The following is a 23,029-nucleotide window of genomic DNA, read 5'->3' as shown; positions in this document are numbered from 1 at the left end:
GGACTTAATGAAGCACAGTGGACCAACACCAGCTGATGACATGGCTCCCCAAATCTCTTTTCTGATGAGAGCAGCTTTTGCATCTCATTTGGAAACCAAGGACCCAGAGTCTGGAGGAAGAATGGGGAGGCACACAATGCCAGTCCAGCGCTTGAAGTCCAGTGTGAAGTTTCCACAGTCTGTGTTGATTTGGGGAGCCATGTCATAGCTGTCATCTATTTCTGTGATACAGCGGCATATAATTTATTTTTAAAAATAAATGCATAAAAACATACAGTATTGGCCTGAATATAAGCCTCACCTTTTAAACTGGGGGGGGGGGGGAGGATACTCGAATATAAGCTGTTCGCTGTTCCTGGGTGCATACTAGGCGGGGGGAGGTGCACTGTGTTGCTGGCAGCCTTCCACTTTCTTCGCTGTCTTCCTTGGGGGAGAGGACGGGGTACTACGTGTGGGGCGGGCGCCGCTTTGCTGTTCTCCTGGTACTGTTTGCCCCGCATTCCTGGCTGCACACCGTAAGGTTGTGCGTATAAACTTCACTTTAACTTTTCATGGTCAGAATTGGGGGGTGGGGGTGGCTTATATTCAGGCCAATATGGAGAAAACAGCAAAGACCTGATGAAGAGAGCACAGCAGAGGTTATATTTTCTGAGAATCTTCCGGAAAAACAATCTCTCAAAGGACCTGTTGATGGCATTTTACCATTGTATTGTGGAGCGTGTATTAACTTATGGTCTGTGCCTGTGGTTTGGGAGCTGCATGGTCAGGGGGGGAAATGCTGTCCAGGGTTGTAAAGACTGTGGAGAGAATAATTGGGTGCACTCTTCCCACCTTGGATCAAATCGATGCTTCCAGGTGCTATAAGAAAGCTGCAGAGATAGTGCAGGATAGTGTGCGCCCCGGAAATGATTTCTTTCAGCTTCTGCCTTCTGGAAGAAGGTCCAGGGTTATAAAGACTAGGACTAGCTGCCTGAGAAACAGTTTCTACCCAATTGCGATTTTGGTTTTAAACGCATTGTAAGGAGTCTGTATGGGAGTATATTATATTTAAAAATGGGGTATCAGAGTTTTTAGGGGGCTTTCCAGGAACCAGGCAGAGGGTGTTGCTCTTGTGCTCGTGTCCTGCTCCCTGGTTTCCCACGGGCACCTGCTGGGCCACTCTGAGTAGGGGATGCTGGACTCGATGGATGGGCCATTGGCCGGTGCAGCAGATTCTTATGTATATTTTTTTTGCGGGGGGGGGGGCGGCGGACACGAACACTGGATGACCTGCATCTTAGCCATGGCAACCTCTTTTTTGTGAGAGTGCGACCTGTCGCTGACCTCCTTTATCATATATACTTTGTCAAGGGCTGCATCAACACGTAACGTGTGAGCGCGTCGCCGGTAAAGCTCACTCGACTACCCATTCACAATCCAGGCCTCAGCATATTTCCATGAAAGCAAACTCTTATGTTTCCCCCCGGGATTTACTTCCGAGGAGGCAGCCGCAACACCCAATGCGGACTCGCCTCAGGCAGATCAGGGCGGGGAGCAAAGCCGCGCCTCTGGCCCTTTAAGAGTCGCGCTATGACATCACTCCCCCTTCCCCGCTCCCTCCCGCAGCGTGCCCGCTCCACTAAGCTTGATGCGGAAGACCCGCCCCCCCGCAGCCGAGCGGGCCAATAGCTTGGCAGCTGTCAAGGCCGGAGCCGCACCCGGGGCGGCTGTCGGGGGTTCCGATTGGGCGAGGGAGCGTGAAGCGACGCTTGGTCCCGCCTCCCTCCGCGGCGGACACGGGCAGCGGGCTGGGTTGCGCCGCACTGGGTGGTGGTTCCCGGGCCACGGCAGCGGCAGCGGCGGCGGCGGCGGCGCATCGCGGAGTCCTGGGCCCGGCTTGGCCCCGCGGCGGCGGCCCCGGCCATGGAGTCCTACGATATCATCGCCAACCAGCCCGTGGTGATTGACAACGTAAGCGGGGCGGGCGGCGGCGGCGGCGGCGGAGGAGCGGGTCCGGGTCCGGGTGGGGCCTGGGGGCCTGCGCTGGCGGGCGAGGCCCGGCGAGGCCCGGGCGCCCTGCTCCCTTGAGTCGGCTCCAGAAAGGCCAGCGCGGGCCTGAACCCCCCTCAGCCTCGGAGAAGGAGCGGGCCATCGGGCCCCGCTCAAAAGAAAAGGCGCTGCTCGCAGCCCGGGCTGCTGTTATTCCGTGCCCCTTGTGAGGTGGGGGCGGAGGGCCTTGTTGCTGCTGCTGCTGCTGCTGCTGCCCGAAGAGAGCAGGAGCCGAGGACGGGGCCCCGCTTCCCTCCCGGGAGCCGCCGCCGCCCGCCAGACTTGAGAACAGCAGCAGCAGCAGCATCTGCTAGCTCAGGGCCAGGGCCTCTCTGGGGAGGGGGAAATGGGGTGTTGTGGGACTGCAACGGGTAAGGGCTGCTAGGAGGTGTAGTCAACACTGTCTGAGGGAGCCGCCTTTTGGGCTGCCCCGGGCTTTTCTCTTCAAGCCAACAAGCAAGTCCTGAAGGGACTAGCTCTCCTGATCTCCAGTGCTGAAGAGTTGAGGGGACTCAGATCCTGAAAATGGCATATAGCCATCATGGTCATGTAACATATTTATTTTTTGTTTTAGATGTTTTCAAGGTAAGGATTGCAAAGCAAGACACATAAAATCATTAAAACAGTAAATTGCATTTATAGTGTTGGGAAACCCCTTGCTTTACATGCATTCTTTAAAACCAGGTTTGAATTCCTGTTAAAAGGATCAAGTTAGCAAATGATTGGAAAGGGTCTCTGCCTGAAAGTCTGGAGAGAGAGAATTGGACTAAGAAGGATCTAGGATTTTTGTCTTCACAACAGGAACTCCAATATCTGCTATGGGAATTGAATCTGGAGGATTGTCATGACACTTCTGTTTGTTTTACAAAATAATACTTAAGTCTGAATTGTATTAACAATCATTACTAAACCATTCCTTATAGTGCTATTGTTGCCGTTATTGCTGTTGTACAGCACATTCTATTAAGAAGTTATCATGCTTAGTTATTAAGTTGTGTAATAACTTTGTTGTTGATACTAGCTTTTGGTGATTAGGACTAAAAGTAACTTTGCATTCTTAGCACTTGGCATTCTTAGCAGCATCTTTCCTCTCCATATTAGTAGTAGTAGTAGTCGTAGTATTAGTAGTAAGGTAAAGGGACCCCTGACCATTAGGTCCAGTCACAATCAACTCCGGGGTTGCGGCGCTCATCTCGCTTTATTGGCCAAGGGAGCCGGCATACAGCTTCGTAGTAGTAGTAATAATAATTTTATTATTTGTATCCCACCCATCTGGCTGGGTTTCCTCAGCCACTCTTGGCGGCTTACAGCACATAAAAAATTGTAAAACATTAGACATAAAAATTTTCCCTAAGCAGAACTGCCTTCGGATGTCTTCTAAAAGTCAGATAGTTGTTTATTTCCTTGACATCCGGTGGGAGGGCATTCCACAGGGCGGACGCAACTACCAAGAAGGCCCTCCACCTGGTTCTCTGTAACTTCATTTCTCGCAATGAAAGAACCGCCAGAAGGCCATCGGTGCTAGACCTCAGTGTCCGGGCAGAATGATAGGGGTGGAGATGCTCCTTCAGGTATACAGGACCGAGGCCATTTAGGGCTTTAAAGGTCAGCACCAACACTTTGTAAGAATATAGTGGGTGGAACCCAACATTGTGGGAGTGGACTTCCACTCATGCAGTGGGAATTTATCCTTTTCCCACCTCCTCAACCCTCCAAACACTGCTGTAGCCATCCAGAGCAGATTTTGAGGGCACATGGGCGACAAGTGGAGAGGAGAAGAAGGTGAAGCCCCATTGCTTGAGCAGCATCGGATGTCACATCCCACAATATAAACGGCAGCCGGAAATCTGCCACTTAGGTAGGTCACCTCAGCCAGCTTACTTGAAGGCTTAACTATATTGTCACTTACTACTCTTGCATTCACCGTTTGTAGGAATCATAATATGTAAAAAATAAAGAAGGAAAACAAATGCAAAAAATAATGATACCATACCTTGTATACCATACCATGCCCTTTATTTCTGAGACTCTGAATTTCTGATTTTTTTGCACCATAGCTCATAAACTTCTTTTCCACCCCAGGGTCATTCCAGACCCAATGTCTCTATTCAAACCCTGCATAGCCCCATTGTTCCTAGAGGGGTCAATATCAATCACTTTCAGTGACCCTGGTTGAGATGCTCCTCACTGTGAGAAGTAAAGGGAACCAGCCAGAAGGGCTTCTCAGTAGTGGCCCCTCCTTGTGGAATGCCCCCCCCCATCAGATGTCAAAGAAATAAACAATTATATGACTTTTAGAAGACATCTGCAGGCAGCCCTGTATAGGGAATTTTTAAATGTTCGATGTTTTACTGTGTTTTATGTTTTGTTGAAAGCCGCCCAGAGTGCTGGAGCAACTCAGTCAGATGGGTGGATGATGATGATGATTATATTTGCAGTTATCATCTATTCATTATTGCTAAAGACCTTATGAATGGAAAATGTACCCCAGAAAAATAAAGATTGGAAATATTTTCAGAAAATTTTCCAGTTTGGATTTGTTTTCACAGAAAATTTTCCACTGCATATGCATGTCATGTATGGAGAAAAATTGTGTAGGTATTGAATCTTGTCAGAGGTGGAGATGCGATGTAATGCGGTGGCAAAACTGTGGATGTCCTCTTTTTTGTCTGATCGCTGTCTAGCGATGGTTTCCAACACTATAAAGGCAAATTTTGCCTGAAAGAATCCTTGTATATACTGACCAAACTCTGGATTTTCCAAAGTACTGCCATCTGGAGTCCATTCTTCAGCTTTGAGATGACATGTGCTCACTAGCTGTACTTTCCAGAAACAATGGAATACATTTTTGTTTTGAAAAGTTTTCCAGGTAGACAAAAAGCTCTCTGCCTTCGGTATTAATTTTGTATTTATTGCTTTTAAACTTGTTTTCTGTACTCTTTTAAAAACTATTTTTAGCTGTTTGGGGGTATGTTTGTTGAAGATATAACTTGTAGGAGCATTCATAGTCTTGGAAATGGAAAGGTGCCTGGAGAATTCCCTGTCTGCAATGTTTCCAGGCTCCCCATGTTCCTTTCGGATAAAAGTACAAGTACAAGAATAGGGCAAGTACAAGAAGAGGAACACAGAAGAAGTGTCTCGCATTGGATTTTCTAGGAAAGTGACTTTGCTGATGGCTCTTGTATTCCGATAGCTCTTGTCTTCGGACTGTTTTCCGTGTAAAGGTCTTTGGCCTGTTTATGCCCATTGCTGGGGTGTGTCTGTGAAAGAGACTTGCTTATTCATGCTGCGAAGAAATAATTAGGAACAGGAATGAGAGCAGCCCAGCCTCATAGCTGCTTTTGGAGGCTGGCAAGACTAGTCAGCTGAGCTGCTACATGATCCTCCAGGGTGGGCACAGTAGGGTTTTTCACTGACCGCTATTCACTTTTGGGGGGGCACTTGTTCTCTTTTCATTCATAGAAGGTGCTGAATCGTGGGGGGACTGGCTGCCTTTCTACACAGCCATTGGGAATCTTTGTCATTGGCCTGGAGAACTAAGAGGCAAATCATGTGACTGAAAGAAAATCAGGCTCAACTTCTATTCTTGGTTTGGATTCTTGCGCCATGGGAAGTTATTTCCCTGCACTCCCTCTGCCTTGGCTTCCACATTTCTGAGATGAAGCAGTGATTTTGACCCTTTGGGAGTGGGGCCATCGGGCCATCTAATCAGGGTTTCCAGGGTTTTGGAGGCAGACCTCTGATCTCAGATCTCTTAATCTTGTCTGCAGCCCTTCCTCTTTTAATTGCCTTTCATTTGGCTTGGAGGAAGCTGTGGGCGGCCACAGTCTATGCCCCCATGGGGTTGTAATTGGTATGGGCCTTGGCTTTGGTTTTACAGAGTGGTTTGGTTTTACCAGCAGGCTAGGAATTTTGGTACTAAACCCTACTCATGAAAAACATATGATGCTACCTCATACCCCGTATCCCAGAACTGTCATCTCTGGCTAGTAATGTTCTCTGGATTCTCAGGCCATGATCATCCCCAGCCTTTTGCGTAATGGAGATTCCAGGGACTTCAGCATGCTGTGTGAAGCATGGAGTCAGTCACTGAGTTATGGTCCTTCCCATTGGTAATGTTGGAAGGAAAGGACTTATGTGAGGCATTTGTATGCCTCAAGTGCTTTGCAAGTTATGTGCATGTTATCTTTCAATCTGTGGTGACTCAGGAACTAAATAGAAGCTGAAAGGTGACTTAAACCCAAAACTCCTCATGAGTTTTAGGAAATGTTCTCAGACTTTGTCTTGCACTGAAAGTCTTTTCCCTTTCTCTCTTAACTGGTTTTTCTTCTTTCTTCAGGGTTCCGGTGTGGTGAAGGCTGGTTTTGCTGGAGATCAGATCCCCAAATACTGCTTCCCAAACTAGTGAGTGTTGCTGTGATATTTGATTGATTGCCTCATCAATAATAAAGTGTGGTAGTTTTTTGAAGACAATATGTGCTTAGTGAGGCTTTGTTTTTGTTTTGTTTTAAATTCACTTGCCATGGTTCGTAACACTCAACCTGGCAGTGTAGACAGATAACCAGTCTCTTTTTTCTTGTCAGTGTGGGCCGTCCAAAACATGTCCGGGTTATGGCTGGGGCACTGGAAGGAGACCTTTTCATTGGACCCAAAGCAGAGGTAAAGTCCACATTGCCTCTGTGTGTGTTTGGGGGGAGAGGGGGGGGTGTTGACTCCCTATTTTGTGTGTGTTCCCTTTGCGTTTGACAGAAACATTTTGTAGCTGTAATCCCGTAGGGTTGTAGCTAACAAAGTCCAACTTAAAGTAGAAAGATCATTAAGAACATAGATAATTGGGAGTGTGATGGATATACATGCCTGCCTGCTGCAAAGGTTGTGGGTGTTGCACATTGCCTAGATAGCCTAGTAGAGAGTGCTGGGGAGGAGCTAGTGGCGCATGTTGGTATTAATACTGGTATTAATACTGGTCGCTGGTAGGATGCTGGAGGCTGGGACCTCCAATGTAACTTTCTCTGAAATGCTACTGGTTCCATGTGCAGGACTAACTTTGTAGTTTCAATGAGTGGATGAGTCAGTGGTGTCGAGAGGAGGAGTTGGATTTGTTGGGCATTGGGGAATATTGTGAGGGAAGCCAGGCCTGTACAAAAGGGACAGGCTCCACTTGAGCCAGGATAGAAACAGACTGCTGGTGCCCAAAATGAAAAAAGGTGGCAGAGCAGTTTTAAAACTGATTGGCATTGTGTGGTGGGGGGCTGACAGGAGCGGAGGAGGGTCTGGCTCAGAACAAATCTCCCTTAGGATGAAGAACATAAAATTGATGAAAATTTAAATGGGGTGGCATAGAACAAGGCACTGTGAGTGCAGGGGCACAGGATGGCAGCTCAGAGAGACCAAAGCACCACAGTTAAAATGCAAGAGACTTGGAAGAGAGAGCCTGTCCAGATGTGTGCAAGCTCTAAGGTTAGAAGACTCCTGGCCAAGATGGGCAAACCAGAGTGCTAGGTCTTAGCAGACAGCACTGATATAGTGGTGATAACGCCATCCTGGTGGAGTGCATAGAATCATAGAGTTGGAAGAGACCACAAGGGCCATCGAGTCCAACCCCCTGCCAAGCAGGAAACACCATCAGAGCACTCCTGACATATGGTTGTCAAGCCTCTGCTTAAAGACCTCCAAAGAAGGAGACTCCACCACACTCCTTGGCAGCAAATTCCACTGTCGAACAGCTCTTACTGTCAGGAAGTTCTTCCTAATGTTTAGGTGGAATCTTCTTACTTGTAGTTTGGAGCCATTGCTCTGTGTCCGCTTCTCTGGAGCAGCAGAAAACAACCTTTCTCCCTCCTCTATGTGACATCCTTTTATATATTTGAACATGGCTATCGTATCACCCCTTAACCTCCTCTTCTCCAGGCTAAACATGCCCAGCTCCCTTAGCCGTTCCTCATAAGGCATCGTTTCCAGGCCTTTGACCATTTTGGTTGCCCTCCTCTGGACACGTTCCAGTTTGTCAGTGTCCTTCTTGAACTGTGGTGCCCAGAACTGGACACAGTACTCCAGGTGAGGTCTGACCAGAGCAGAATACAGTGGCACTATTACTTCCCTTGATCTAGATGCTATACTCCTATTGATGCAGCCCAGAATTGCATTGGCTTTTTTAGCTGCCGCATCACACTGTTGGCTCATGTCAAGTTTGTGGTCAACCAAGACTCCTAGATCCTTTTCACATGTACTGCTCTCAAGCCAGGTGTCACCCATCTTGTATTTGTGCCTCTCATTTTTTTTGCCCAAGTGCAATACTTTACATTTCTCCCTGTTAAAATTCATCATGTTTGTTTTGGCCCAGTTCTCTAATCTGTCAAGGTCGTTTTGAAGTGTGATCCTGTCCTCTGGGGTGTTAGCCACCCCTCCCAGTTTGGTGTCATCTGCAAATTTGATCAGGATGCCCTTGAGTCCATCATCCAGAGAACCAGGAGGACACATGTAAACTCTATAGGAAAGACATTCCGGAGGGAGTGTCACTCGGTATGTCAAAGAAAGCATTGAGTCCAGCAAGCTAGAAATCCCCAAAGGGGCAGGCTCCCCCACAGAAGCATTGTGGCTTGTGATACTGCACCCCAAAGCCATTGAGTACCGGGGACATGCCATTATCCTCCTGATGAAAATGCTCTTGCTCCAACACATTGCTTACTCTTTCCTTGCGCAGGAGCATAGAGGATTGTTATCTATCCGGTATCCCATGGAACACGGCATTGTCCGGGACTGGAATGACATGGAGAGGATCTGGCAGTACGTTTATTCCAAAGATCAGCTGCAGACGTTCTCAGAAGAGGTAATAGTTGCAAGAACAATGCTTCTAGCCAGCCTTTGAATATTAGCATTAGGTGGGGGGCTGGGAAATTGCATTTGCTGTACCTTTATGTGACACTTCCCCTTAGCTGCTGTTTTAGACAGTTACAATGCAGGCAGTCCAGGGGTGAGGTGTGGATTTCATTAAGGAAATCTACATCCCCCCTCCTCATAGTAAGTTGAGTACTGCTGCTTTGGCTTGTGATTCTCTTGCTTGCTTCCCAGTTCGGAGCCTGGTCAAGTGCCAAAAGGAAACATGAGTGATGATGCTCTCAGGCTCTCCTCCTGCCAAAATAGGGTCATGGGAAACATGGTGGAAATCCCTTTCACCTGTAAGCTGTGAGCCTGCACAATCTCTGAGGCAAAAGGCAGCCTTGGGATAGATGTGGCTGGAAGGTGACTATCTTCTACTGTCAGTCCTGGAGAGTGTTATTACTGATCCATTGGGTGACCTTCACAGTCTGATCCTTCATGCCTTGAGGATGACCTTCTTCTGTACGAACCTCTCCGGCCACAGGAGGCCTTGAGGAGGCCGTCTTGCTCACGTTGGGGATGGAGGACTGCTTGATGAGCATTCAAAGTCCAGCTTCTTTCTGCATCAGCAGTGTGGTGGTCCCTCTGGGAGCTTGGCAGGGCATGCCTGGTCTTTTCCAGGCCTGTGACTGTTAACCCTTCCTAGGAAAATAGTTTCTGGCTGGTGTTTTTTTGGTGCCTGTCAAGGAGACGCCAAATTTCTTAATTTTCTGTGTTTAACTTGTGGACTTTTAATCTCTTTAACTCAAGGGGAAAAGAACTAGAGGCATATCTTAACAGATAATTAAACCTTCACCCTATCCCTGGAAAGATGTTTGTTGTTCCCTGCAAGTTGATTCTCAGAAGGAAACCTTGAATTCCTTCTGGGGTGGGCAGATATGAAGGTGCTTCACCCTCTGGGTCCTTGTGCTGGTTCTTTACTAATCCTGAAGAAAGGCAGCAGCCACACTTCTGGCTGTTGTGATGCAGGTCTGCTGGGAAGTTGAGGAGACTTGGAGGGAGGGACACTGTATTCCGCAACATCAGTGGATCAAATTATTCCTGGAGAAGAGCGGTTTGATAGAAAGGTCAACAGAACATTTAACAGTTCCCTCAGTTTTAATGGATGTGCTGCATTTAGCATTTTAATGTGTGTATCATTTTAGGAGCCAACAGCTTCTAGTAGTAAAACCAGAGCATCACTTGTAAAACCAGAGCAGAACTTGGAGCAGGCTACCAGGAAAGAGTGTGTGGACCTCCTCCAGTGAATAGCATGTGGGCATTCAGCCAGTTTTCCCCACGACTGTCACTTTCTGCTTTCCTTCCAGCATCCAGTTCTCCTGACAGAAGCCCCGCTAAACCCCAGCAAAAATCGAGAGAAGGCCGCCGAGGTTTTCTTTGAGACTTTCAACGTTCCAGCTCTTTTCATCTCCATGCAAGCTGTCCTCAGCCTGTGAGTATCCAGCCTGCTGGAAGGTTGGGGAGGTGGTTGCTTCTGGCATTGCTTCACTGTGATGACCAGAAGACTTTGGATACTTTTCTCTTCTGAGCCTAATCTGTTTCCTGTGCTCTGGAGGGCCATGGCCAGACTAAGAACATAGGAAAAGCCTGTCTGTTGGATCAGGCCAAAGGCTCATTTAGTCATTTTGTAGTTCCCAGTATACTGCCTCCGACGGTGCAGTAGAAAGCTGTTATGGCTAGTTGCCATTCATAGCTGTGTCCGTCATGAATTTGTCTAATTCCCTTTTCTACCCATCCAAATTGGTGGCCATTACTGCATCTTGTGAGAGCGCATGCCATAGTTGTTTGAAGAAGTCCTGAACCAATTACCCTTCTTGTTTCCCTCTGCTCTCTCCTTCTAAGCTACGCCACTGGCCGCACTACAGGGGTGGTGCTGGACGCAGGGGATGGAGTGACACATGCGGTCCCCATCTACGAGGGCTTTGCCATGCCTCACTCGATCATGCGCGTAGACATTGCTGGGCGAGACGTCTCCCGTTACCTCCGTCTGCTGCTACGGAAAGAGGGCTATGATTTCCACACCTCAGCTGAGTTTGAAGTCGTGAAGACAATAAAGGAGGTGAGGTTGGGGCAGATGAATACATGCCTGCCATGGGGGAGGGGGGATATCCTGCTCCTGCCGAGAGACAGTCCTAGGATTTAAATAAGGTGTTTTTGGTTACTGAGCAGCACACTGGACTAGACCTCTAAATTGTTAAAAATCTAGTTCCAGGTGACCCCTATCTTTAAACACTCCTCTGTAGAATTGGAGCAGTAACTGGCCGATTGATTCAGAGAATGTTCCATAAGAGCCTTGCAAATCAGAAAGAGGATATGGTTGAGCAGTGCTATGACAGTCTTCCCAGCTAGATGGCGCCAAGTCTGGTTCTTAAACTAGTGCATTTTCAGTTTACATCTGAGGTCGCAATGGTCTTAAAAGAGAAAAGTTCTGATGAACCAGGGGTTTCTTTTTGACATTTCCATCATATACTGAAGAGGCAAGCAACTCTTGAGTTTAATGAGTCAAAACTGTGTGCTTCTTAAGCAGTGCTACCACCTGTAGTCAATTTTTCACACATTCTGAATCCATCCTCAGGTATATGTATACTGCTTTTCAGAGCTGTAGCCATGAAGACAAATGCAGGAGCTAGGAAGTTCTTGAAGCAATTTGCTACATGCTGTCCATAAAATAAGACAATGTGGTTGTCTGCAGAGAGCAAGAAAACCAGGATAGTTCGCTAATTTGGGTGAACTATCCTGGATTGGGTTGTAGTATGAGATTGTGCAAGATAACTGGTCTATGTCATGATTGAAAGTGCATCTGCAGAGGGGAGGCTTGAATTCTGGTCCTCTGTCCAGTTAGCTCGCTGTGGGCCTGGGTGGGTGGAGCTGCTAGCAAGTGGCTTCCAGTACCCGCTGCCTCACATGCTGCCTTCCTCCTTGCAGAGAGCTTGTTACTTGTCCATCAACCCTCAGAAGGATGAGGCCCTGGAGACAGAGAAGGTGCAGTACACTCTGCCTGATGGAAGCACGTTAGATGTAAGTTTTTGAACTGGAAAAGGGGTCTTGCAGGAAATCGTGAGGTTTGGGGCTTCTTCACATTGCATTTTGCAGTAGAGGTGTTTGCAATTATTTCTGGAGAAGTTTTGCAACGTTCATGCTGTGTACAAGAAGGTGGTTGACACAAACTTCTCACAGTCATGCAGAACCCCCTAGTGACAAAAAAGACTGTCTTTTGAATGCTGTAGCTGTTGTGGGTTGAAGTAGAGCTTATTTGTCCCCTTGCCCTACTTTGATTGGCACTGTGGCTTTCCTGGCAGGTTGGTCCATCCCGGTTCCGAGCCCCTGAGCTGCTGTTCCAGCCGGACTTAATAGGAGATGAAAGCGAGGGGATCCATGAAGTGCTAGCATTTGCTATTCAGAAATCTGACATGGACCTGCGGCGGACATTATTTGGGAATATTGTTCTGTCTGGAGGATCTACACTTTTTAAAGGTATGGGGGCTCCCCAGAAGAGGTAGAGAGCTTGTTTGTCTTATAAGAGGAGGCTGCTTCACACCATGAATTGTCAGGTAGTCCAACTAGCTGCATATGGTCTATTCTTATTGGGAGAGGTCTGAATGAACTCTGGTTGAGACTGTGGAGAACCATTGCCAGTCAAATCCTACATGAGATCTGTTTTAGCTGAGGAATGCTAGGAATGGAACTTGGGACCTTGTGTATGTAAAGCATGTATCATTCCAGTGAGCTCTTGATATGTGTAGGAGACAAAGTGCTGATATTAAGAGGCTGGGTTTCTGACAATAGTCTTCCTCTGTGCCCTCTCTTGCTGCCCTGTTTTGTGTGAAAGCTTCAAAGCTTGCACTGTTAAAACCTCTAGCACACCCAGTCTCATGCCCTGCTTTCAGCCGAGCATGTAACTCTTGGGATGAGTCTCTGCTTCTTCCTGTGTCAGTACATATCCAAGTCCCCTCTGCACTTCCCAGTCCTCTGGAGGACCATTTTTGCCCTGAAAAACAGGTGTACATTGCAGACGATCAAGCACCAGGATCTTGGAACCCTTCAGGCAAGATGACTTCAGGAAGATGTGTTAACCTGGAAGAGGGAGGGGTGTTAAAAACTACAATTTTACTGGTCTACCCCCAATTTATTTGGCGTTTCCTACAAATCAAGAATAGTGTTGGTATTGTGGGGAGCCCTAGCAATTACTTAACACTATTGATAAAGGAGTCCTGTTCCACACACCCAAAGGTGGTGGCGAGGAGGAGCATATGTAGAACATTAGGTTTCCAGTGGAGGCCAAATTAACCCAGTTAACTTTGGATGGAGGCTAATTGTAAATAACTTCTGGGACTCAAAAAGCTTCCCACCCGCTTCCCCAGAGTGAGTTGTCTTATAGCAGAATCTGCCAACACAGCAGTTAAATTGGAGATTCGTAGATCTTCATGGGCACCCGAGCTGCTAAATGGGGCAGGGTATACAGTATATCCAAAGTGTGCAGGGATACTAGATAAATATCTAAATATTAGTACATGAATAGGAATGAATATGCACACAATACAAACATGCAGACAAACTTGGATCAGGATTCTACAGTCTGTTTCATCTAACTGCATGTGAATCAATGTTAAGGCAAGACAAGAAGTTTGTAATTGCCCCAAGCGGAGGGCAGTGTCCCTATTACAATATTAATATTTTTTGTGGGATGCAGGGAAGTGATTACCAGAAACGCCATCCAGGCTTTCTCTGGCTTTTGTGTCTTAGGCAAATACTGTCTTAGTTTTTCTTTTCCCTTTCTGAAAGCCAGAGAGTGAATGGCTTTTTTGTTTTAACGAAACAAGTTCAATGTCGTATTTGGGAATCAGAATTGTGGCTTCCCCCAGGCCCTGTTCTCTACAGATTCCGAGTGTGTTTACTTTATACAATACCTATTCCACTTTTTATATAACACATTCAGAGTGATTCATGAGAATATCAGAACAAAGCATTAAAACAGTTTCTAAAGGATGGGAGGTAGAACAAAGAATAAAAAAGAGCCATAAAATAGCAGAAAGCAATCATGGAAAGCAGTTTGCATCCATCACTCACAAAGAGCCTCGGAGAATAAGGTCTTCACTTGAGCTCTAGACAAGAAGAGTTTGTGCCTGCCAAACCTGGCCAGGGAAACAAAAGTTGCCACCACCACCACCTGGCCTCTGAAGGGGCGGAAGGACGGGGACATTTCTGCTGTGAAGAGATGCTGAAAAGCTAACTGTGTCCAGTCCTTTTTGGGATTAGCATTGGAACGATGAGGCACTGATGTTTGGGATGTACCAACATGAAATGTAGTCAATACTTGACCTCTATGGTACAGCTCCTTGAACTCTAAGCTTCCTCACTTGTCTCTCAACTCCTCAGGTTTTGGAGACCGGCTGCTCAGCGAGGTGAAGAAACTTGCTCCAAAAGATGTCAAAATTAAGGTGAGGCTTTGGAGGAGCTCCGGGCCCCAAGGCAGTTTGTGTGCAGTGACCATGGTGGGTGGAGCAGGAGGAGCAGGAGGAGCAGAGTGATCTGGTTTCCAATACACTCTCCACAGCGAAGGCTGGCAACTCGCTCTTTAAAGGGAAACACAAAGTGTCTGAATTTTCTTAAGTTGCTAAGCTCTGTACTGGAGGATGCATTCTCTTATTACAAAGGCAAGGATCTCCAGATGTTTGAAATAATGTGTTTCCTGCATCTTAGCAGGTGATGTTCCAGTGGAAGGAGGGGTTGGGCTCTGGTGCTCAGAAGGGCAGTTCCTGTGTGCGCATGTACCCTTGTTCCCCGGAGGCTATGTCTCTGATTTGTGCTTTCTTCCTTGCAGATCTCTGCACCTCAGGAGAGATTATACTCTACGTGGATTGGGTAAGAGCATTCTGCAGGGAGGGATGAAAACAACCCCTGACCCCTCTGGCACCTCACATCAGGTGCTCCTATTGGGCTTAACAAAATTGGTCAAGGTGTCCTTAGTGCACTGAGGCCTCCACAGAAACAGAGGGCTGTGATGTAGAGGCTTTTTCTCAGCACAGGGAGCCTGATACTGCAGCATGAACTTGGGTTGGGTGAGGCAGCTCCTGTTCTTCCATCTGGAAAATTCTCCTGTGCTTGGGTTAGTTTCAGAAAATGAACTGGCTCCAAGTTGTGAGTGGCAGTGGAGCCGTATGGCCTGGATCAGGAGCGAGGGTTATACCATCTCTGGTGGGCATTCTCTGTGCGGCAATTGCATCGGTGGGGGGGCCCTTCATTTCTCTCTGTTTGCATGCCTTGCTTCCTTTGGCCAGGCCTGCTGATTCTGTGCTCTTTCCCCCACAGTGGCTCTATTCTCGCCTCCCTGGACACGTTCAAGAAGATGTGGGTGTCCAAGAAGGAGTATGAAGAGGACGGGAGCCGGGCCATCCATCGGAAGACATTCTAGGGCAGGGGCGGGGGGGCAGGGCAGCAGCAAGGCAGCTGGTGCCTGTGGGCGACTCATCCAGGTTGTGTCTTTTTTTCTCTTAACCCTTACTTGTCCAGGGCTGCTGCATCCCTGCTGGCTGGGGCCAGTTCCTGCCTTCCTCCCAGGCCTCACGCTTTCCTGTCTTAGTGCCCTGTCCGATGCATGTTGCTAGCACGCACCCCCTTGGGAGGGAGGTGCAGCTGTATTTCGAGGCCTTGGCTGTGGTGGAGGAGGGCAGCGGCCCCAGCCAGGAAGGAAACTCAAGCTCCATTCCACTTTCTAATCTGTTCCATGAGCTTCACTGCTGCTTTGACCTGGTGCTCATTGTGCCTGTCAGCTGGTAGGAAGGCTGGTTTTTTTCCCTGAGCAGGGAGCTGTTGTGCGGCCTCTGGCTGCCCTGCCCTTAGGGAAAGGTGCCTGCCTGCCTGCTCCAAGGTTTGTTGCGGAAATCTCAAACGTTCAGATGCCCCCCAAAAGGAATAAATCTGTTTGTTGATGTGACTGCCTGGGGCAGCTGCATTGCCTGCCTAAAGCATAGGAAAGGTGTAGGCCAGGAGGTGCTATTGTTCCCCTCAAGTTCCCCTGCCTTTTGAATGGCCGTGTCTGCCAAGCAGTCTTCAGCCTGCTTCTCGGAGAGGTCCTCCTGGCAGGGCCTCACTCAGGGCTCAGTGCCAAGGTGTTTCAAGGAGTGCTGAGGAACTCTTGCCTCAGGGCAGCCCACCCGCCCCGCTCTCATGGACTGCCAGATTTGGTAAGAAAGAGGATCTTGGTTACCTCTTGGAGGAAGAGGTATAGGAAGGGAAATAGGGCAGGGGTCTCTCCCCACCGTCTCTGCCCTGTCCAGTCCCAGGGGAGTAGGGTCAGCATGCTGTTAGTTTCGGTTAGAAGTCTGTGAGGCAGCAGGAGATAGAAGAGTCCAGCCGCGACATCTTCTGGGCCTGGTGGCTTCTGCAGTGTGGCCTAGCCAGCTTCGAAGGGACTACCTGTGATGGCAGAGGAGGAGGAGGAGGAGGAGGAGGAGGAAGAAGATGGTCTGTGCTTCCCCCTTTTGAGAGTTGATCTGCTCATGTCATGCAAGAGAATGTTGCGAACTGGCTATTGGACAAGACAGGATGGGATGACTGCAGTTGGAGGGGCCTGCAAATCCTTTCTCCAGGCCTAGCACTCTGCTGGAGTCCGAGTCAGGGGGAAGATAAGGAGGAATACTCTCACCTGTCTGTCTTTTAAGCTACCACACTTACAGGTGCGCCCTGCATCTTCAGCTTGCCCCTCTTGGGAGTGCCTGCTCCTCTCACTGGGCTGTACTCCCCTCTCCCTGCATCCCTTTTATCCTTCTGCTCCCTGTAGGGAACGGTGGCTGCGCCTCCTTGTTCACAGACTCTCTGATGTGCATAGGCTTGACCTAAGGTCCCGATTCTGCTGCTGTTCCATTAAAAATTGCCAGGCCATGCTGGGTATGTAGAGAATCGCACTGGGTGGGATTGCAGAACATGGGAGGAGGACTGTCCTGTGGCAGCCAAAGTATATACAAGAGCTAAGATGATGGGAAGCTACTCAGCTGCCTTCTGCTGACTCCAGGTGCATTGCAAAAATAGATGCTCTTTGTAGCCTTGGACTGGAAAGGGTTAAAAACTTTTTTTTAAAGGAAATGAATTAATTTAAGAGACCCCCTGTTGACTGGTGGGCCCATGGCTCCACCCCTCCAAGTGTGTGTATATTGGCTTCTCCATCTTATCGACCTATCGTGATCTTATACCAAATGGAGGCAAGAGCAAAGCCCCCCACCCTCCAAAAAACTATACACCCCCCCCCTCGGGCTGCAATGTACAATAACACAGTTGCCTGTATTTTTATTTTGTAAATTCATTATAGTAATAATTATAAATTAACAGCCAGTGGCTTTGCATGGGTCTCAGACTGCTGTCATTGCTCAAAGGTGGTGTGGTGTCTTTACTGTGACTAATTGGGAACAGTGCCTACAAGAACGCAGGCAGGAGACTTCTGTGGACCCCAATATATACTAGGAACACATAGGGCTAAATTTACCAGTGCATGTTTTTGAAAAGGTGAAGGGTTGGAGCAAGGACTGTGGTCAAGAGATAGGTGGCTAATGGACAAAATGGCTCTACAAATATCCGATACTGATCCCTCTGCCTTTTCAGTAGACATTGCACCAAAACAGGTAAAAAGCTGCTTTGAACTGCTGAAGAGAAAGCAAGGTGAAAATACAACCATATGTGTAGACAAAAGCCTTGTCTACACATATGAAAGGTGTGTTTTGGTGTAAACTGCTTAAAAGTACGTTTCCCAGTACGTTTCCGAGCACAATTCAAAGTGCTGGAGTTGACCTTTAAAGCCCTAAACAGCCTGTATACCTGAAGGAGCGTCTCCACCCCCATCGTTCTGCCCGGACACTGAGGTCCAGCGCCGAGGGCCTTCTGGCAGTTCCCTCATTGCGAGAAGCAAAGCTACAGGGAACCAGGCAGAGGGCCTTCTCGATAGTGGTGTCCGCCTTGTGGAAAGCCCTCCCATCAGATGTCAAAGTGATAAACAACTACCTAACATTCAGAAGAGGGACGCAGGTGGCGCTGTGGGTTAAAGCCTCAGTGCCTAGGGCTTGCCGATCGAAAGGTCGGCGGTTCAAATCCCTGCGGCGGGGTGCGCTTCCGCTGCTCGGTCCCAGCGCCTGCCAACCTAGCAGTTCGAAAGCACCTCCGGGTGCAAGTAGATAAATAGGGACCGCTTACCAGCGGGAAGGTAAACGGCGTTTCCGTGTGCGGCTCTGGCTCGCCAGAGCAGCGATGTCACGCTGGCCACGTGACCCGGAAGTGTCTCCGGACAGCGCTGGCCCCTGGCCTCTTAAGTGAGATGGGCGCACAACCCCAGAGTCTGTCAAGACTGGCCTGTACGGGCAGGGGTACCTTTACCTTAACATTCAGAAGACATCTTAAGGCAGCCCTGTTCAGGAACTTTTTAATGTGTGATACTTTAGTGTATTTTTGTTTTCTGTGGAAGCCGCCCAGAGTGGCAGGGGAAACGCAGCCAGATGGGCGGGGTACAAATAATAAATTATTATTATTATAAATTATTAAAAGGGGTTCATGCTTGTCAGTAGCTTCATAGGCTACTGTATGTGGAAAACATGCTGGGGAGCCAGAATCTCTTACAGCTGTGATAGGCTATATGCAGTTTCAAACCAAGCTGCACAGATTATATTGTGGCAGACGGAGATGTTCACATGGGCAAAAATGCCTAAAAACCCTTTACTGGGAAAAGGAAACTAGGAACAAATGAGGAAAATTGTGCTAGACAAGATACATCCTCTGCTTTTGTGGTTCTGGAAGAATTTTAATGAAGACACAAAGAGGTTGAAGGAAAGGAACCTGCATTTTCATGGAGCTTTAGAAAGATTACTTAAGTAATGGGAGAGGGGCTTCTCCGAGACATGCATGAGCCATGGGAACCTCTCTTTTGTAGGGGTGGTAATGTGGCCTTCCTGGAACAGCCCAGCTGAATACTGCAGGAATCTTGATGCAGGACTAGGGTTTGAACAATCCCTACAAGACAAAGATGGCTTGTACTGTTAATGTGACCACATGCTTGGCCAAGAACCCAGTCTTAATGAAGAATGTTTTCAATCTTCCATAGGGACTGCTTAAGTATGTCATAATTTTGGAGAATGTTCTCTGAAGCAAGAGAAATGGGGAAATGGCTTGAGCTTAAGATATATTGCTGGATGCCAAAGTGCAACCATCTACCCACGCAAACCTAAGTTGCTCTTTCAAGCAGCATCAGCAATGACTCTTCCAACTAATCTGTTCCCTTGAAGCCATGGGTCACTTTCCCACCAAGTTTTGCTTGCTTCCCAGCCTTGGATCAGTTAGCTAGCACATTTTCTCCTCCTGGTTCCTGGAGGCTAGGCTAAATTGGTCTGTAAGGTAAAAGTAAAGGTAAAGGACCCCTGGATGTTTAAGTCCAGTTAAAGGCAACTACGGGGCATGGTGCTCATCTCGCTTTCAGGCCGAAGAAGCCAGTGTTTGCCAGCAGGACTAAACCGCTTCTGGTGCAACGGGACACTGACAAGCCAGAGCACATGGAAACATTGTTTAATTTCCCGCCACAGTGGTACCTATTTATCTACATTAGTGTGCTATCAAACTGGTTGTAAGTAGTGTCTGTTCAGCTTTAGAATGCTAAAAATTAGAAAGCTCACATATCTAGAGATAAAAGAACTAAGGTCGCTGGTAGATTTGTACAGCTGCCCTTTCAAGAGAAGTGACACCCATTTTCCTCCCAGAAGAGCTGTACCTCACTCAAAAAAAGGAGGGAGGAATACCACCACCCTCTTTGCTCCAGCACAAGAGCAGCTACAGTAAAGAAAAAAAGCTCCAAGGCACACACAGCTAGTTTTAGCAGCTGGGTTAGACCATAAAGAGAAAATTCATTCACACAATGAGTCAAAGACTTTATTAGGTTTCAAGGAATGTGATACATTGTGACATAAACAGCTACCTAACTCAGCCCTGTATCCAAAAATCATAAATTGAGAGCTCAGCAAAGCTTTGAAGCCAAATCAGGGCAATTGGTAGCTAACCAACTTGTAATGGGCTCCACAGGAGGGGCAGCGCTGGGGATTTCCCTTGTGCAGCCAGAACCAGATCACAGTGCTGTTGTCCTCTTCACCTGCAATGTGTGGGATAAAGTAGATTAGGCAAGATACTGCAGACACATTGGCAAAATGTACATAGGAATGATGACAGGGGGTTGCATCTAGGCAATGCAAGTTGATTCAGTAAAAGAGCAAGCACAAAGAAAAAGTTGATTAATAAACTAAATCACCAAGAGTGAATTTAATAGCCACTCAAGCTATTAAAGAAACTACTTTAGGCAGAGGCCATTTATGAGGCTTGTTTTGTTACACTGATCATGTCTAAGAGTTCAGCTGCATCTGCAGGCAAGCCAACAATTTGCCTTCACAAATTTTGCAGATGTTCCAACTCAAACATGTCACATCTTCAGCCATATTCTTCCCGCCTACCCAAAGGAAGTTCAGCACAAATGAGATGCTTCCCCCCCCCCCCGGCAACACTGATTTCATATACAGATAAGTGACTGCACAAGAAAGTTCCCTTGAAATGATGTGAACAAACAGCACTAAGCCAGAAGCTATTTCTGTATTTAAGAGACTTACAGATGCAGCCCACAAGCCTCTTGTCTGTAATTGAAGGGACGATGTTGGGGTCTTCCTTTGTTCCAGCATATCGTTTGGGTGGTAGCATGTTGTAAGGATCCTACAAGCAGCAGGAGAGTTGAAGACCACTTTAGAAACCAAAAAAAATTACTGCACATGTTCCCAGTAACTGACTATTTGCCTTTCCCACCCCTGAGGTTTGTGGCAGCAAATCAGCTTGCAGCCGAATGCCCTAGACATCCCCCCCCTCCAGCCAGTTATTCTATTTGTATAATTTTGTCACTAAAATACCTGATTTCCAAGCCAAGATATGAACTCAACCACACCCAGCCCAGCAAACCTGACAGTTTCTCAGATTCAGTTCAAGTACTGTACTATGAAGCAGATAAAAACCAGTCTCCATCTCTCATTTGATGGAAGCACCAGACTGTTATTTATTTATAAAATGTTCTATACTGCTGTATCATAAAAATATATTGCAGTGGTTTACAACATTGTAAAACAATAGAGTAAAATAATAAAAAATCAGATACAAAAGGGGAAAAACTAAAAACGAGCATCAGTCAATTATTGTGGGGGATCTACTCAATTGATTTCCATTTAGCTGAATACTGAATAAAGAGAGAAAATGTTTAGTGGGACAGGCTGTTGCTGCTACCTAATAAATTCATTTTTAAGTCTAAAGTATTCTAAGTGATCCAATTACAGTGGTATCTTGGTTTAAGAACAGCTTAGTTTATGAAGAACGCTGCAAACCTGGAAGTAGGTGTTTTGGTTTGTGACCTTTGCCTTGGAAGCAGAACATGTTCCGCTTCCTGTTGGGTGTGTTCCATTTGTAAACTGAGTCCCCCGCTGCTATGGGAAAGCACGCTTTGGTTAAAGAACACTTCGGTTTAAGAACAGACTTCTGGAACGGATTAAGTTCGTAAACCAAGGTACCACTGTAAAAGTGCCAGTGTTCTGGGGGAAGTTACCATTTTTTTTACCATTTATACTAAAGGAGCACAGTCACAACACAGTTTTATCAATAAAGGTCATTTCCCTTGCTTGTTTTTACTCACCAGCCCCTTCTCTAAAGCTTTCATGGTTTTCCTCTCCATTCCTGTAGCCTGTTCTTCATCACTGGGAATACCTAGGATAGAGAACAACAGTGACCTGTTGGGGATGAAAGAGTCTTCCCTATGTCAGGGAAGACACAAAATATTTGTTTTACTACCAGTGAGCCTCTTGGCATCTGTGCCCCTGGCATTTACCACTTTGTCCAGTCCAAGTCAAGTGATCCAATGACTTTTACCATACCATTTTAAATTGCTTTCCGTTTCTGTTTCCTAAAAGTAGTATAAGAGAAGGCCCTATATCTGTTTTGAGATCCCAAGTTGAAATTTTGCAGGAAGCTCTTGGAAATATTAATACATTTGGAGGGGGTGGATTTTTAACCACATTGATTTTTAAATCATTTCTTAAAGTATAAATTTTGTAACTTAACTTTATGCGCCAAATCATATTAAAGCCTATGAAGTTCTGAAGAGATTGGTATTTTTAGTTTTGAAATATCTCCGTTCTGGACTGAGCCATCTTTAAGGTTTTTGTGCAGTCCGGCAAATCCCCCCAAAATTAAAAACGGAGACCTGGGACTTTCTCCTATACTGTACTACTTTTAGGAAACTGAAAACGGAAGCAATATAAAACGGCAAGGTAAAAGTCGCTGGGTCCCTTGGCAGGAGGCGACCCTGGAGAAGCGTGAGGGTCGTCCCTGTTTCTGCCCGCCTTCCCCGCGCATCTTCCCGGGGAGACCAAGGCGGCCGGGCCAGGGCGGCCCCGTGGCAGCCGCGGCCGAGAGACCCCAGCAAGCTCCGCTCACCTCCGGCGCCCATGGAGCGGGCGGCCCCCGTCAGGCGCAGCGGCCCCCGGCCCAGGGGACTCCGGCCCGCGCTGAGGCCTCGCAGGGCCCCGCACACCCGCAGTAACCTTGACGCCATGGCAACCCTCACAGCAGAGCGAGAGAGAGGCGCAGAGAGGCAGCCTCCCCACAGGATCTCTTCCGCTTCCTGCCCTTCACTTCGCCGCCTAAGAAGACGCCCGCCCACCCAGTTCCGGTCTTAAAAATAAAACAAAGCCCCCATTGGTCGCGACGCCCTGTGGGCGGGCCCAGGGCAGCAGCGCCCTCGCGAGAATGGCCGGGCGGGAGAAAGCGGCGGGCGGGCGGGAGGCGCCATCTTGAAGCCAGAGGCCGTTCCTTGGGAGTGGTCAGCCCGGCCTGCCTCCCGGGAAGCTCCAGCTGCTCTCACAAATAAAATGCCCAGCAGCCCAGACGGGAGGGGAGTCCGACATGTGTGAGGAGATCACAGCCCGAGTCCTGACACGCCTTCATTTCTGACAGGCGTCCGGACTTTCCCGGACAAAAAGTGATGTCAAGGGCGGGGTTCACGTCCGGGATCTTAGACAAACCAATCGAAAAATCGCGGTGTTTTGTGGCGTTTTTGTATAGAGAAGAAGAA

General features: G+C 47.7%; 2 protein-coding genes across 2 annotated transcripts; one reads left to right on the top strand and one right to left on the bottom strand.

Moving 5' to 3' along the window:
- The first annotated feature begins 1,792 nt into the window (after positions 1 to 1,792).
- On the top strand, positions 1,793 to 16,146 carry ACTR1B (actin related protein 1B). The gene is made up of 11 exons (XM_079989012.1): positions 1,793 to 1,950; positions 6,368 to 6,432; positions 6,612 to 6,687; positions 8,732 to 8,857; positions 10,215 to 10,339; positions 10,750 to 10,966; positions 11,833 to 11,925; positions 12,207 to 12,381; positions 14,284 to 14,345; positions 14,729 to 14,769; positions 15,217 to 16,146. The coding sequence occupies exons 1-11, from the start codon at positions 1,903 to 1,905 to the stop codon at positions 15,317 to 15,319; spliced, it is 1,131 nt and encodes a 376-aa protein (XP_079845138.1). The 5' UTR covers positions 1,793 to 1,902; the 3' UTR covers positions 15,320 to 16,146.
- A 3,646-nt stretch (positions 16,147 to 19,792) lies between these two features.
- Positions 19,793 to 22,603, bottom strand: COX5B (cytochrome c oxidase subunit 5B). Its single transcript, XM_079987979.1, has 4 exons — positions 22,393 to 22,603; positions 21,593 to 21,663; positions 20,532 to 20,631; positions 19,793 to 20,023 (listed from the first exon to the last, which is right to left on the bottom strand). The coding sequence occupies exons 1-4, from the start codon at positions 22,508 to 22,510 to the stop codon at positions 19,914 to 19,916; spliced, it is 399 nt and encodes a 132-aa protein (XP_079844105.1). The 5' UTR covers positions 22,511 to 22,603; the 3' UTR covers positions 19,793 to 19,913.
- Between the last annotated feature and the right edge of the window lie 426 nt (positions 22,604 to 23,029).

The sequence above is a fragment of the Podarcis cretensis genome, assembly GCF_951804945.1.
Source record: "Podarcis cretensis genome assembly, chromosome: 8".
Classification (NCBI taxonomy): Eukaryota; Metazoa; Chordata; class Lepidosauria; order Squamata; family Lacertidae; genus Podarcis; species Podarcis cretensis.
This window is presented reverse-complemented; position numbering and strand designations above follow the sequence as displayed.